We start from the raw sequence: 15,683 nt of genomic DNA on the forward strand, positions 1-15,683 counted from the left end.
TTCTCTTCTGCCGTCCCTCTGTGGGCAGTCTCAGGCTGAGCCTCCAGGGCAGGGCGAAGAATTTATAAAACCATCTGGGACAGACCATCGGGGAAACCTCCCGAAAGTCTCCATCCCAATGCCAGAGGAGAAGTCTATGGAAAAGTGCCGGCTGCACCCACTCTTACTACCAAATCCTCGTCTCCCTTTCCTTATGTCTTTTCTGATATTCTTGGCAGTAACACTCTGGTGGCTAGTGTTCTTATAAGCGCTTATACTGAGGGAGTGCCATCCTGTTCAATGTATGCATGGTGTTAAAAAGTCCTCTCTGTATAAAAACCTCCTTTACAATTACATGTTGAATTTATGGATTTGCTTCAAACATTCCTTTCTTGTATGGACTGATAAGAAAAGTCCACTTTTCAATGATTGTCTCTTTTCTTTTTGCTTTTATTGCTTTTTTTTCCCCCTAAATAAGGTTTTCCCAGAGTAGGAGTGTTTGTATATAGTACTGCACCTCTGCATTACACTGCCATCCTACTTGTTCCATGTTTTCAAAGCCAAGGAACTCCTCTGATCATACTGGACTGCCTCTCCACCCACCCCTGAACTGTACTCATAGTTGCCTTCGTTTTTTTCCTTTTTAGATTAAACTTCTGAATGAAATCTATTTTCTTTCTTCTGAAAAGACTGCAAGTGCATTAGTAGTATTTAGAACTACTGAAGTGTATTATATTTATTGAAAATAGATTGGTATCCTGCATATTTTCTACAGTTTAGCAGGCCTAAAATGCAATCGCCATATAAGCCAATTTTTTCTGCTCGGTATTGGTATTATGCTTGATATTATGTTTTATATATGTCTGCCTTTTAGGCTTTGGACATGATGCTGCTTAATATGATAAATTGTTATTCATTCTTGTAGCTTATAAGTATTGTTCTGTTTGGACCACAACGTTTTATTACATATCAATATTTAGAAAGTGTAATGAATAACTGTGAAAAAATTCTGGCATATATACCGTAGTCGCTGCATATAATGTAGCAGAAAACATGGCTTCAGGAGAACTCTTGAGAAACTGTAGTGCCTTTCTACAGATGTGTGATGATCAAGTATTTTTGCAGTGTTTATGTGTGGCCATTCATTAGATGTTTAAATACTAAAATATAATATGAAAGGTCTATTGAAGCATTTTGTATAGGAACATTTTATGGTGCAAAGCAATATTTTTCCAAAGAGAGATTTTGGTGTTTGTTTTTTTATTATTATTTTATTGCATCATGTTCACTGAATTTGGATAGACGCACATCATGGTTCTGATGATCTGAAAGAAACCCCATATTGCATACTCATGAGTGTAATTTACAAACCTTTATAGATTTACTTAGTTGCCTGCAGCTTCAGCTTTTCACATATCTTATTTGATAATAAAGGTGATGTTAACGTAGTGCTTTACTGGTTATCCCTTGTCAGTGGTTTCTTAAGGGTAGAGTATTCCTCAGGTAGTTTGTCATTGTTTACTGGCCTAGCCACAAATTTTCTTATTGGTCCTGCCAAATTTCTATAGAGGAGTAAGATTAGCATCGGATCCCTGCCTTTTCTAACCTTTGACCAATTATAGAATTTCTGCCTGTTGCTCTGTATTTTTGGGACAGTATTGTTAGTGTGTTAGTTGCAATTTTTATTGATTTTTGGTTTCTATGTATGTTTTTGCTAGCCTTTTTGTCTTTATATTTTTTTTGTTTTGTACATGTACTTTTACTTGTGTTGCAGTTTTTTTTTTTCCTTTTCATCAATGGCAGTTGTAAGTAAGCTTATATGTTTGTATGACCAACTTTCATATAAGATGCTGCAGCAGAAGTAAAATGGAATATGTAGCTGTATTTATGTTAATAGGAAATAAATACTGTTTAATATTCTAGATGTTTGTGCAGTCCTTTATTTGAGAGTCAACGTGTAAAGTGATATGTAAGGGAAAGAACAGTCATACACAGCTGAAACCCCACCCATGATGGACAGTGACTGCATTGTTTTATAGGTAAAAAATGAGCCTGCAATATCAGGAGGCCATTCACCACAGTGGGCTTTGAGCTGTATGAAGCAGCCATACCCAGTGTTCTTACCCTTATTCATCTGAACTGCATTGATCAGGAACCTGTTGGCAGCTCATTGGTTACTGAATATACTACACTTCTGGCCCAATTGCACCCTGAAGGTACCTTTACTCCTTTTGTGTCTTCTTCAGCATTCTTGAAAGTGCCTAGAAAAAGGGTGCTGCCTAGTAAGTCACATGTAGGATGCACTAAACTTGCTTGTTTTTCTATGCTGAAGATGTAACCCCAAACCCTTTACAAGTCTACCTGAATTTAGGTCATATTTGCACAATCATGCGGGGAGAACGGCTTATTGGGGGTGAATATGCCTCCTTTGCCCAAGACTTCAGACCTTTTGGAAGTCATGCCGCACCAACTCATTGTGACTGTGCATGAAAATGTGACGGGCACTCCACTGCTTGTGACATGACTGAAACTTACTAGGCCCAAGTAGTGAAAGGCAGATGCAGTAGATTTTCCAGTTTGTCTGGGTGCTCTTTCCTTATATTGGATGCCTCATGGAAGTTTTGGGTCAGTTGGTACGTGTGAATGAGATCACCCTCTATGGCAGGGGTCTCAAACTCAACTCAGCATGTCGGCCGCAGAGCAAGATCCCAGCCAGTCGGCGGGCCGCACCGTGGCAAATTTAGCCCCACCCACTTTTATGTTGACTCCGCCCATTCATTTTTCATGTGCCCCCACACTGTATAATCCTCCTACAGTCACCCATAAACTATATGTACCCCCTCCATCTTTCCCCCAGTTACATATACACCCTTCATCTGCCCCCAGATTCATGTCCCCCATCTCTGCCCCCAGATTCATGTCCCCCCATCTCTGCCCCCAGATTCATGTCCCCCCATCTCTGCCCCCAGATTCATGTCCCTCCATTTCTGCCCCCAGTTTCATGTCCCCCCCCATCTCTGCCCCCAGATTCATGTCCCTCCATTTCTGCTCCAGTGTCATGCCGTTCTCCCCCCTCCCTTCGTCTGCCTCCAGTGTCATGAGCCCCTTCATTCCACCTCAATGTTTAAAGAGGACCTTCCACCATTTTGCCCACAGGCAGTTCTATATACTGCCGGAAAGCTGACAGTGCGCTGAGTTCAGAGCACTGTCGGCTTTCCCGATGTGGGCCCAGTGTGAAGAGCTTACGGTCTGGTACCATAGCTCTTCTATGGTCAGAAGAGCGTCTCTAACACTCAGTCAGAGACGTCCTTCTTCACAGCACAGCCAATCGCGCTGTGCTGTGAGAGCCGGGAGGAACGCCCCCTCCCTCTGCTCTGCGATTGGCTGTGCTGTGAAGAAGGACGTCTCTGACTGAGTGTTAGAGACGCTCTTCTGACCATAGAAGAGCTAGGGTACCAGACCGTAAGCTCTTCACACTGGGCCCACATCGGGAAAGCCGACAGTGTGCTGAACTCAGCGCACTGTCAGCTTTCCGGCAGTATATAAAACTGCCTGTGGGCAAAATGGTGAAATGTCCAGATTCAACTTGGATCCGGCGTCCCTAGGCTTGTGCGGGCCGCACAAAATTGTTCGGGGGGCCGCATGCGGCCCGCGGGCCGCGAGTTTGAGACCCCTGCTCTATGGTATCATGGTGGATCTACCAGGGTTCTGGTGGTTCCAGTCCTAGTAGTGATGCAAGAATACATGTGATCTTGCTGCTCTCCCTGATTCAGTTATTTATCTTGAAATAAGCAACAACAGATTTGCTATAAGAACTAAGGTATAGAAACCCAAAAGTATATTGCTTAACTGTTCTGTATACCTTAAGCAGATAGAGGCATTTTATTGTTTTATGTGAGTAAAGCTTGGCCAGTGGTCCATAGTTTTGTCTAAGGGCGGTAAGTCTTCATGAGAGCTGAAACTACAGATTCTTAAACCCAGGTGAGTTCACTTTAGTCTTCTTAATATTTTCCCAAGAAAGCTATGAAGGTTAAAAGGGCCTCTAGTATGAAAATGATCTTACAGAAAAAAAGAGCAGTCTAGCGCATAGTAACCAGTCAGCATTATGATTTCCAAGCCGCATTTGATAAAATGGGGGGGGGGGGGGATGTAAATATTATTTCCTTCTGCACCACCTTTTGGAAGGTAGCTGTCTAGAAGTACAAGTACACTTTTTTTCTTCGATCCTAAATACCTTGGTCATACTATATTTTACATTGGTTGAAAGTCATGTTAAAGGGATTCTATCATTAGAATTCCCTTTTTTAACTAAATACACGTAGGAATAACCTTTAAAGGGGTTGTCCCACGTCGCATACTCACCAGTCTTCGTTGCTATAAAATCTTCTGTCTTCCGGCTTTGTTGCGTCATTGGTGGGCGGGGTTACATATGCAAAGCCAAGTGGCGAGATGCCGCTGGCCCTGCGTGCGCGCTTATAGACCAGGCTAGCCTTCACAATGCGAATACAGACCCGACATCCGCCTCTCTCTATTACAGCGGATGCCGGGTCTGTATTCGCATTGTGAAGGCTAGACTGGTCTATGAGCGCGGACGCAGGGCCAGCGGCATCTCGCCGCTTGGCTTTGCATATGTGAATACAGACCCGGCATCCGCTGTAATAGGAAGCGGCAGAAGTGATGCTGTTATTCCGAATTTAAACAGATGTCAATGCTGCACTACTAAGAGAAATGAGATGGAACATGCTGCCATTAGCAATGCACCTGGATGCTCTGCGCCTGCATATACCCAAAGAAGCTGGAAATGTTAATGATAGAAATGTATTTTATTTTTGGATGTTCACTCAGACTTTTTTTTTAAAGGGGCTGTATCAGCAAAATTATGCTGTATGAGCCCCACATATACGTGAATAGTCTTTGAAAAGGCTATTCAGGCACCGCTAATCTAATTTTAAACCCCCACCCGTTTTAAAATAAAACTATAAAAACATATATGTAAATCATACCTGAAAGTGCACGCTGGGCGGTCGTGCACGATCCGACGTCATCTTCGGTCCCTCCTTCCTCTTCTTTCTTTCTTCCAGCGATGTCCTCCTCTTCTGGATCTTCTCCGCCTTCATCTTCTGTTCTTCCGGCGGGTTGTGGTCAAATCCCGCGCTGCCGCCATTTTTGTTGTAGTTCTAATAAGTATCCCTTAGAACTACGCAGGCATGCGCAGTACGCTCGCGAACGTCTTCATATCCGGAACAAAAGAAGATGAAGGCGGAGAAGAGCCAGGACAGGAGGACGTCACTGGAAGAAGAAAGAAGAGGAAGGAGGGACCGAAGATGACGTCGGATCGTGCACGACCGCCCAGCGTGCACGTTCAGGTATGATTTACATCTATGTTTTTATAGTTTTATTTTAAATCGGGCGGGGGTTTAAAATTAGATTAGCGGTGCCTGACTAGCCTTTTTAAAGGCTATTCACGCATATGTGGGGCTCATACAGCAAAATCACCTGGTTGATCATTTTGAGAAATTGCTTAACTTGCAGAATCTTATTTACTTTTAAGGCTGAGGCAACAACACATAGCATAGTTGAAGCAGGTTAGCTGTGGGCAGTGATTTAAACAAAACCTATCCACACACTGTTAAAAAAAAAAAAAAAAAAAACTGCTACGCTGTGTGTCTTGCTCTGCAGGTATTGAACCAGCAGCAGGTCACTTTCTTGTTTCAGGTTTGGTATGGTTCTCAACCTACGCAAAGGAACTAGGCCAGTTGCAAAGGTAAAATCTGCAGCGAAAACTAGTTGCATTTTGCCACTGGTGGGTCCACTACAGGATTTTTTGGGTTTTCTGAGCAAAACAAATGCTGAGGGCAGTAACAGGTGTAAGATAAGAAATTAAGCCATTTTTACAATCTGCAAACAGTGAATATGTGTAACTTTATTCCATTCCATGACACTAGTAAAAGAAAAATTACATCTCATGTTAAGCTCCAGTCGCCTGAACAGTTTTTTTCTTAATTATTTTTTCCTATTCCTTTTAGCCACCATTGGTAAAAACACAGACTGTAACCATCTCCAATGCTTCAGCCAGTGAAAAGGGACAAATCCCCACCAAAGAAGTCCCTTTGGTACACACAGAGACTAAGACTATCACTTATGAAGCAGCTAAAGTAAGTATTCTGCTTAGGCCGTGTTCACATGTGGCCAGTTTTGTGATTCTGCTACAAAATCCATACATAATTCAGTGGCAATCCATATTCAATGTATGTGAATGGAGTTTGCAAGAAAATGCACAAGAATAAATAGCATGCTACTGACAAGACAGTAAATATAGTTTACATAGATTAAAGAGAGTCTGAGTACAAACATCAGTTACGCTAGGTTCACACCTGCTTTCTACTCTCCGTTCTGTGCTTTCCGTCTTCTGCATGCCAGAAGACGGAAAGCACAGACCGGGTCCGGCCGTGAGCGGCGGTGAGCGTTTTATGCTCTCCGCCGCGAAACCGGATTTTTTAATCCGGACACAGAGTACTGCATGTCCGACTCTGTGTCCGGATTATAAAACCCAGTTTCGCGGCGGAGAGCGCAAAACGCTCACGGCCGGACAGCTTTCTCACCCATTCAAACGAATGGGTGAGAAAGACTCCTGCAGGTTTCCGTCTCCTGCTCTGTTTTATGCAGGAAACGGAAACCTGCAGTACGGAGAGGAGAACTCAGATGTGAACGAGCCCTTACAAACTAAACATATTTATCAAGACCACTGTTTTCCATGAGAGACTTAAAGGGGTTTTCTGGAAAAAAAAAATAAATAAAAACAAAATGTGTGTGTGTGTATTATTATTATTATTATTATTATTATTATTATATATATATATATATATATATATATATATATATATATATATATATATATTAAAAGGTCTGTTAGTGCTATTAATGGGTTAATAAATGCACCCAAATACCTATAGCAGTGATTTCTGGGAGTTCCTGGCATCTTCTGCATTTGTTTACTTGGTTTAGCTTCCATGTATGTAGCTTCTACACTACCTCCTCCTCACCTCACTCCACCACCCTTCCTCTCTCCCTCCCTCCTAAGTGTTACTTGGAGGCATGTATGAGGTTTATCTTCCTGCGGGCAATTGCAATCTCACCATAGACCTTGTATTTATTCCACAATTCTTATAGTAAAATACATTTTAGATTTGCACCAATATCTTATTTGAACAAAAAAAAAAAAAAAAAAGACCATTAACTTCAAGAACAGCCTCTATGTTTAATACAAATCATACTGTCCTTAGTCATGGAACCATGGTACTTAATGTACTATGTTTTCACTGTTTAAGTATGATGGAAAAAATCGGAGTGCTGGAGCCAGACCATTTTTTTTTCCTTTTCACATAATGTGTCATATGTTTCCAAAGCATTTATCTGGATTCTCTGCACTGTCACATATATAGTGTAAGAGTGTAGTTTTCTATGTAGTGAGCTGCCAGGTTTTTTTTAAAAAAAATTCTAACATATATTTAATGGAAGGAAACTTAAAAATGTTTATCCTATCAAACATTAGGCTTCACTGTAAAAATGCAAACTTTTCTATCTGCAGAATGATGAGGTTAACAACGATCAGGAACCTGGCATCCTGCTAACAGCACATACCATTACTTCTGAAACAACCAGCAGCACCACAACCACCCAAATCACCAAGGTACTATATTACATTATCATAAAATATCTACCAGACGGTAATTAAAGGGGTTATTCGGTTAAACATTACCTAGAGCAGATCGAATATTAATGACCTATCCTAAGCATAGGCCATCAATACTAGAAACTGGATAACCCCTTTAGAAAAAAGTATACTGGTTTGTTATGGATTTCATTAAAATAATGGAGATTTCCCATAATGATTCATTCACCCCAATGATTACAAGTATGAGGGTTCCCGCATTCCCTGTGAATGCAACTCTGTACTTTATCTCTGTCGGTCCCATAGAAGTGAGCAGTGCAGTGTTTATGCATGCACATTACCACTCCATTCAAACTGTTTTTAATACAACTTTTTTTTAAGGGAGTCTATCACCTCCCCCAAACATAACTGTTAACATTACATTACAGAGCACATTACAGTAATAAAAAAAAAACATCTTTGGTCTTATATGAATGAGTGCTCTCTGGGTGGGTGGTCTTCTTCCCGGGGCTCTGCTCTAGCCACTCAGACCTCTGCTATCTCCTGCCTGCTCCTCCCCTCTATACCCCCACTTCATTCATACAGTGGGACTATCCTCCCCAATCTAGGATATTATCCACCCTACTTGAGCAGCAAAAGCAGTGTTCCAGGAGCTGAAGGCCTGTGACCAGTGCAGCAACTGCCTAGTTTGCATAAGCTTTTGAAGTTGTCTGCAAATCTACAAAAGTGACATATATAACAGAGGTATATTGACTATTACTATGATGTGCTCTGTAACATGGTGGTGGCAGCTGAATATGCTTGGGGAGGAGAGAGACTCACTTTCAGTAAACTGCAGAGAAACCAAAGCTTCAGGATCACATTTTGTACAACGTTAGCTTTATTGAGAATAATACTACACCAGCCCTTCAACTTCTGGTGTTTCTGTCAAGTACAGCTTTACCATGTTTGCCATGTATCAATGAAACTTCTTCCATTTGCTAAGGTTTCCTGGCCTGGATACAGCTGTTGGTAGTCATTTCATATGATAGAATTCCCTTGTTCTTGATGTAGGTGTGGGACCTGCGCCAATTCCCCATTTATAGCATATGCTATAAATATGTTCTTTGGGAAAACCCTTTTCAACTAAATAACCTGTTATTTAATGGGCATTATATTGCTAGCACAGCAGTAGTCATATACGTGTGTAGTTAGATACATTTTTCTCTAAATCTACTTCCATTCCTCTCCTGTAGACAGTGAAAGGCGGCATCTCAGAAACTCGAATAGAGAAGAGGATAGTTATTACAGGTGATGGAGACTTGGATCATGACCAGGTAAGCTTGTGAAATACTGATTGTGGCTTAACAGTTGAAATGATCTGATTTTTTTTGTTTTTTATAAATATGAATGCCCCTAATTCTTTTTACGGCTTCAGGTCCTGGTGCAAGCTATTAAAGAGGCAAAGGAGCAACATCCAGACATGTCAGTGACCAAGGTGGTGGTTCATCAGGAGACTGAAATAGCAGAGGAATAAAGGTGGGCATGAAATTGCATACATTCTGCTAGTTGTCAGATTCACCTGTCCATAAGCAAATTGACTTTTCAATTCTACTTTATTTTTTAATACTCTACAAACCTGCTTATCAATTTAATAATGGATCCTGATAGCTGGTGAATAGTTAACAATTAAATATTTTCTAAAAACCTTAACCTTTCCGTTTCCCCTGATTTCATTATAAATATGCTAGTCTATCCCACTGGCAGGAGACTGTATGTGGTTTTCAGTGAGGAGGGTGGAATAGACCGCTATGACAACGACTGATGTAACAAAGGCAGATGTTAAATGGCATAATACATTTCAGAAAGCATTAATATTCTCTTTCCTTGACATCTGCCATCTAAAGACAGTTGGAGTGTAAACATGAGATTCACGAACCAGTTATACATAAAGTATATCTGGCATAGTGATACAGTATGTTAGTTTTGATCAGTGATGGTCTGGGTACTGAGACATGGCACAACATTCAGCAAAGTGTTTCTGTCCCTTTCTTGTAACAATCTGAAGGACTCTTGGCACCCAAATTCAGTGGTCAAAACTTCCATGGTATTTAAAACTTTTTAAAAGTTTAGTTACATATTTTACAACAAGAAAACTAACTAATGCTTGTCTTTTTAGGTATTTATTGCAAACCTTTCATTGGGACCATGGATGAAGATTTTATTTTCCTTCACAGAAAACCAGCAAGTTTCCAAAAGATGCCCCCCTCCCCTGGACTGTTTTCTGTCACCCCCCCTTCCCTGGACTGTCAGACATTAGTTCTGACCATTGCTCCACCAGAACAACCAGTTTTATACACTTAAGTTTTTATAGTAGAATAAGAATCGCATGAATGGGAGGGTCCTTTAAATATCTGGAGAGATCAAAAATGATTCAAGATGTAAATTTCATCTGGAAGTTCTGTCTACTGTGAATATTGAATGTCATTATAACATTGAAAACACTGGACATGTTGCTTTAGAGACTGATCATGGAGTTGAGGTGTCTGAGGTCTTGTAGGACGCACAGGTGCTATAGCTTGCAGTACAAATATTGCATATTAAAATACTTCTGTAGGTGTCCACGACTGATATAGAGAAGTAATCGTGTTTTTCATCTTTGTCTTTTTTTAGCTCTTGGAAGTGATGTACCATTAAGTTAACACTCTGTGTTGGTGGCAAATCATGTGATTCACCATAGTTCAGAATTAGTATATCACCTGTATTACTGCTTATGAATGATATATCATCTCTCTGCATCTGGCACATTACAGGTCTGTCTCTTTCATCTGTCACTTTATCAGTTCTTGTCAGAGATTCCAACTACAAGCATCCTCCTCACTATCCTGGGTGTCACACATCTTCTCTTGTTTGTCTGTATTCTAAAACCATAGAATTCACGAATGTTTCAAAACCATCTTGATTTACATGATAAGGAGGATACAGGGGTCAGGGTCATTGTAACGAAACAAATGTGTGCGAAATCTGCTTTTTTAACATTTTCGTATATTTACAATAATTGAATCTCCTTCAGAGGTATTTACAAATAAAACAACTCATAATGTATTATTTTCTACTTTTAAATAATGAAGGATATTTGTAAATGTGGTTTAATTCAATTTTTATATATAAGTTGTGATAGGTTGTATCTTAGCACATTTTATTGGCTTTTAAGGTGTGACAAGTAAAGTTCTCATCATGTTGTTGCAGGATTGCACATTGAAGTAAATATTTGTAGCTTCTGAATCGACTTCCTTGTCTTTTCTTCCACCTTTGAAGCCTGCTTTCCAATGAAACACATCCATGCTGACAGGTATTTAGCATAGATAGAGAGTAGTGAGGTATAATGAAGAAGTTGCATAACGCCAGAAGATGAAGGTGTTTTTTTCACTGGAACGAGTGAATAAACCACTTCTTTTTTGCCACCTTTCAGACTGGTTTCCACGTTGCCCTGTAATATTGTGGAATTTTCTCATAGACGTGGCCATATTTAAAGAGGACCTTTCACCATATCCGGGCACAGGCAGTTCTATATACTGCCAGAAAGCTGACAGTGCGCTGAATTCAGCGCACTGTCGGCTTTCCCGATCCGTGCCCGGTGTAAAGCGCTATCGGTCCCGGTACCGTAGCGCTTTACAGTCAGAAGGGCGTTTCTGACCATTAGCCAGAGACGTCTTTCTGCCTCGCGGCACCTATCACGCTGTGGAGCGGGGAGGAACGCCCCCTCCCTCTCCTGATAATGCTAGTCTACGGACAAGCTGTGTGAGCAGAGGGAGGGGGCGTTCCTCCCGGCTCTCACAGCACAGCGCGATTGGCGCCGCGAGGCAGAAGGACGTCTCTGGCTAATGGTCAGAAACGCCCTTCTGACCATAGAAGAGCTACGGTACCGGGCCGTAAGCTCTTCACACCGGGCACAGATCGGGAAAGCCGACAGTGCGCTGAATTCAGCGCACTGTCAGCTTTCTGGCAGTATATAGAACTGCCTGTGCCCAAAAGTGGTGAAAGGTCCTCTTTAAAGGTCATTCTGCACAAGTACGAATACTGAATTACACCATAGCATGGTCAATAGAGATATTTTATAAATGCAGTTACTCAATCTCAGCCATACCACAGGTCTTATTTTTGTAATACACTGAGTGAAACAAAAGAAAATTAGTTTGAAGTAAAAGAGTTCAAAATCGATAGAGTGAAATACATATTAAAAAAATAATAATATCGCCACTAGTTCAGGTAAAAACCATTAAACGTACATCCATAGTTTAAAGTATGAACAAAAGTACACCAGCACAATAAACTATAAAGTTCCCCATCTATATTAAATATAGTCACTACAATTGAACGCTAGAAAAAAATTATTACGATTACTGGTTATTATTATGATTGATTATTACGATTACTGGTTTTTATTAAAAAAAAAAATGCATCTATTTTTGGCATTTGCACACCCTTGTATAAACAGATTTTTCTAGTTGTCAATACATATTAGTTTTTAGAGCCATAACATTATGGTGGCATGTGGGATCTGAGCCTTACTAGTAGGAGGTAAGAGTAAAAGGTATTTTGGAGAATTAACTTGTGGAAATCCTAAAAAAAAGGGGGTTAAAGCAAGTGTCTTGGAAAATATGACATGTTCCAAATTTACTCCCAATTCTCTGAAACACATGCTCAAAACGCTCATTATACCCCTTGATTTTTATTTTTTTTTGGAGCAGTCTTGTTTTCATTGTTCTGAGACTCTTGGACTAGCTAACTGAGCGGGGACGGATTGCGACCTGAAAGTGGCCCCGTTTTTATAGGTGGGCTCAGTAAGCGGAGTCAATACAAGTAGGCAGGGCCAACACAAGTTACACAAGATTGTCTTACATGGAGTAGCAAAGTAATTATTTGGAGGTAGAAGCAGCAGTCCTATGTAAGTTACTATGTCAGAATGAAACTGTAACTTACACAGGACTGCTACCTCTCGCTCCATGTACAGCAGACATTTCTGCTACAAAGGGCTGCCTGCTTTATATGTAAAGGCAGCAGTCTTATGTAAGTAAAGTTAAAGGCCGTGCGGTCAGGGTGGCAATTAAACTGTAGGTGCAGCAGCAGCCACCATCACACTCACAGTCCACTGACTTCACAATCTAGAAGCCTTCAGGAGTTGGACAAAAGAAAAACAAATTTCCTGGTGCTCGTGTCCACTATCGCAGTCCTTTCAGACCCTCTCCATGCTTTGGTCCTTGGAACCTATACAACCCATGTCACCGCTGAGGCCAATCTGCAGCCTCAGCGGTCGCTGGAGAGGGATCGTTGACTTATGAGTGACATCACTATTCCCTCTCCAGTGACAACCTAATTTTAATTTGCTGCAGCGGTCATGTGGGGTGCAGAGGAAATGAAGCACAGTGCGCTACTGAACATTGGCCCTCACACAGTATAATGTCTCAGATTTGCCCTCACACCATATAATGTCCCATAGTGGCCCCGTAACATAGCATAATTTCCCATAGCGGCCTTCACACAATATGATGTTTCACAGTAGCCCCTGCACACAGTATGATGTCCCATAATGACCCATCCACACATCAAGATGTTCAACAGTGGCCTCTCCACACAGTACAATGTGTCATAGTGGCCCCTCCACACAGATAAATGTCCTACAGTGGCCCCTCCACACGGTGCAATGTGTCATAGTGGCCCCTCTACACACTATAATGCCCTATAGTGCCCTTTCAAACCCCAAATTCTGAGGGGGTTCTCTTCAGACCACGAAGTATAATGATTGGAGGCCCCAGGGAGGTGATTAAACATACTAAACAGTGTGTTACCTCTACTGGTTCCAGTGCTCATCTTCCAGCATCTTCATGTCTTAGAGACATCATGAATGACAAGCCAGAGTAATGTCAGAGTCATTTTGCTGTTGTTTATGACATCTCTAAGACCAGAAGAGCCCGGAAGACCCTCATCGGAGTCCAGTAAAGGTGAGTAACACTGTTTATTATGTTTGTCGCCTCAGCATATTATACGTTGGTGTCTGAAGAGAGCCTAGATTATAAGGGCAGTTTCAGTTAGGGCCTGAGAGGTCTGAACGAAACCACTGGGCCAACTTAGCGAGATTTGTGCAAGGTATAGAGCAGGGGTCGCCGGGCTGCATTCTGCAGCAACAGTCAGGGTAAAGGCTGGCCCATATCCCAGTCGGTCCACTGGGAATTTTCCCAATGATTTACATGGCACCCCTGCAAATGAGACATGGTTTCTGAAAACTATTACATCTACGTGTGGTACATTTTCGTAGTTTTGAGAAATTGCCTAAGAGTTTGTGAGTACATTTCCCTTTTAACCTCATTTTTTTTAATTTTCACAAGGGGTTAAGCAACATTTTATCGGGAAAACATTTTTTCATATACTTGGCCCAATGCTGTGAAACACATGTACGGTGAAAGTACTCATACTCCTTTAAAAATACCTTGAGAGGTCTACTTTCCAAAATAGTCACTTTTGAGGGGATTCTACTGTATTGGCACGTTAGAGGCTCTGCACATGGTACCTGAAAACTATTTCAGCGAAATCTGCCCTCTAAAAGTCAAATAGCGCACTTTCCGTTTTGAGCCCTCCTATGTGCCTGTACAGAAGTTGACCGCCACTTATGGAGTATTGTCATGTATAACAAACGGTGCATTTTCTCCTAAAACCTTTTAAAAATGAAGATTTTACAGTAAATGGAAGAATATAAAAGATGGAGATGGTGACACCGCTATTCAGAGTTTAAAAATCCTCATGGATCCATGCCTGATTCATCTTGATAATATTCTAATTTTTCTTCCCTTTGGGAAGCAGAGAAGAATTCCCCCATTCTGTCTTCATAGCGAGGGTCAAGTAGTGGAGCAATACAGCCTGCCATGCTTGCCGGTGTCTGTGTGAAACCAGGGGCCTGCCATGGTTGGTGTTCTTGGCCAGTGTGGTCCTCCTCCTCATCCTATGGTTATGTCTGTGACATATGGGGGGCCCCTTCTGCATCCAAGGGAAAGTCTTCATCTTCCAAACTGGGAGTGCTCATTCCTCTACCATAGTGACCTTGAACCAGATCCTCAAAGGGCGATGATGTTGACTAACAAGTATTAACTGTTCCTCCTTTTCCAAGCCTCCTTTTAAGGGTTTCCTGTAAGATATACAATAGAAGGATTACATCGCTGATGCTACAGTTGTCCCTGCTGAGAAATTTGGTGACTTCTTTAAAAGGCTTGAGAAGACTTCCCTCATGAGCCTCCAGTGACATATCTTGAAGTAGCCCATTATTAAAGAAGAGAGCTTCACACAAATATGTGCCACCAAATAAACGTGTTTTATTGGTAGAGCGTGATGGAGCAAACGTTTTCGGCCACAATAGGCCTTTTTCAAGCTCTACATAGAAAAGATAGTAACAACCAAAATCAGTATGTACAACACCAGCACACTTCCAATATACAATTTCACCAATATATACATATGGACATTTATATACATAGGAGAACCATGTGAATGTTGTTATAATAATGCTCCGGGTGGTTCCAACAGGAGTAACTTAGAGAGACATAATATATAGTAAACTGAGTTAGGGTAGATGAACATGCCAAAAAAGATACTAAAACATAAAGACACCCAGCTATCCTGGACTCCTATATATGTCAATCAGTATAAGCCCACCATAAAACTGGGTCATGACAGGATTATATCATATCAAATAGTATAGGGAGCAGAGGCCAGAATAAAGCAAAGAGTAAAGAAACAATGAACAAAGAATACATATATACCTGTATGTTTGATGCAAAAAATCAATAAAGACAAAGTCCAGCAGGTCAAGAGGGGTCCAATTTCCTAGGAGTACCATAAGGTTCTAGTTAGAACCAAGCAAATACCATGAATGTATGTACCATGAGAGCTCGTCTCTAGGGGTCCTAACCTCTGCCGCCGCTATCCGGAAACCCGCTCCCCAGGTGGGGAAAATGAAAATGAGTGAATGACAATATGCGCACAAGAATAAAGGGGTTAACTC

At 41.3% G+C, this 15,683-nt stretch overlaps 1 protein-coding gene across 7 annotated transcripts in view; it reads left to right on the forward strand.

The window, feature by feature from the left end:
• The window catches only part of EPB41 (erythrocyte membrane protein band 4.1), a 100,535-nt gene extending 89,620 nt beyond the window's left edge, over positions 1–10,915 (forward strand). For all 7 annotated transcript variants that reach the window (XM_075264493.1, XM_075264494.1, XM_075264491.1 and 4 more), the window contains 5 exons: positions 6,006–6,134; positions 7,568–7,669; positions 8,887–8,967; positions 9,069–9,169; positions 9,810–10,915. In XM_075264493.1, the coding sequence (XP_075120594.1) occupies positions 6,006–6,134; positions 7,568–7,669; positions 8,887–8,967; positions 9,069–9,167 (411 nt within the window). In that variant the 3' untranslated portion in view covers positions 9,168–9,169; positions 9,810–10,915. The remainder of the gene's footprint in view (positions 1–6,005; positions 6,135–7,567; positions 7,670–8,886; positions 8,968–9,068; positions 9,170–9,809) is intronic.
• Positions 10,916–15,683: the final 4,768 nt, after the last annotated feature.

The sequence above is a fragment of the Leptodactylus fuscus genome, chromosome 2 (genome assembly GCF_031893055.1).
Source record: "Leptodactylus fuscus isolate aLepFus1 chromosome 2, aLepFus1.hap2, whole genome shotgun sequence".
NCBI lineage: Eukaryota > Metazoa > Chordata > Amphibia > Anura > Leptodactylidae > Leptodactylus > Leptodactylus fuscus.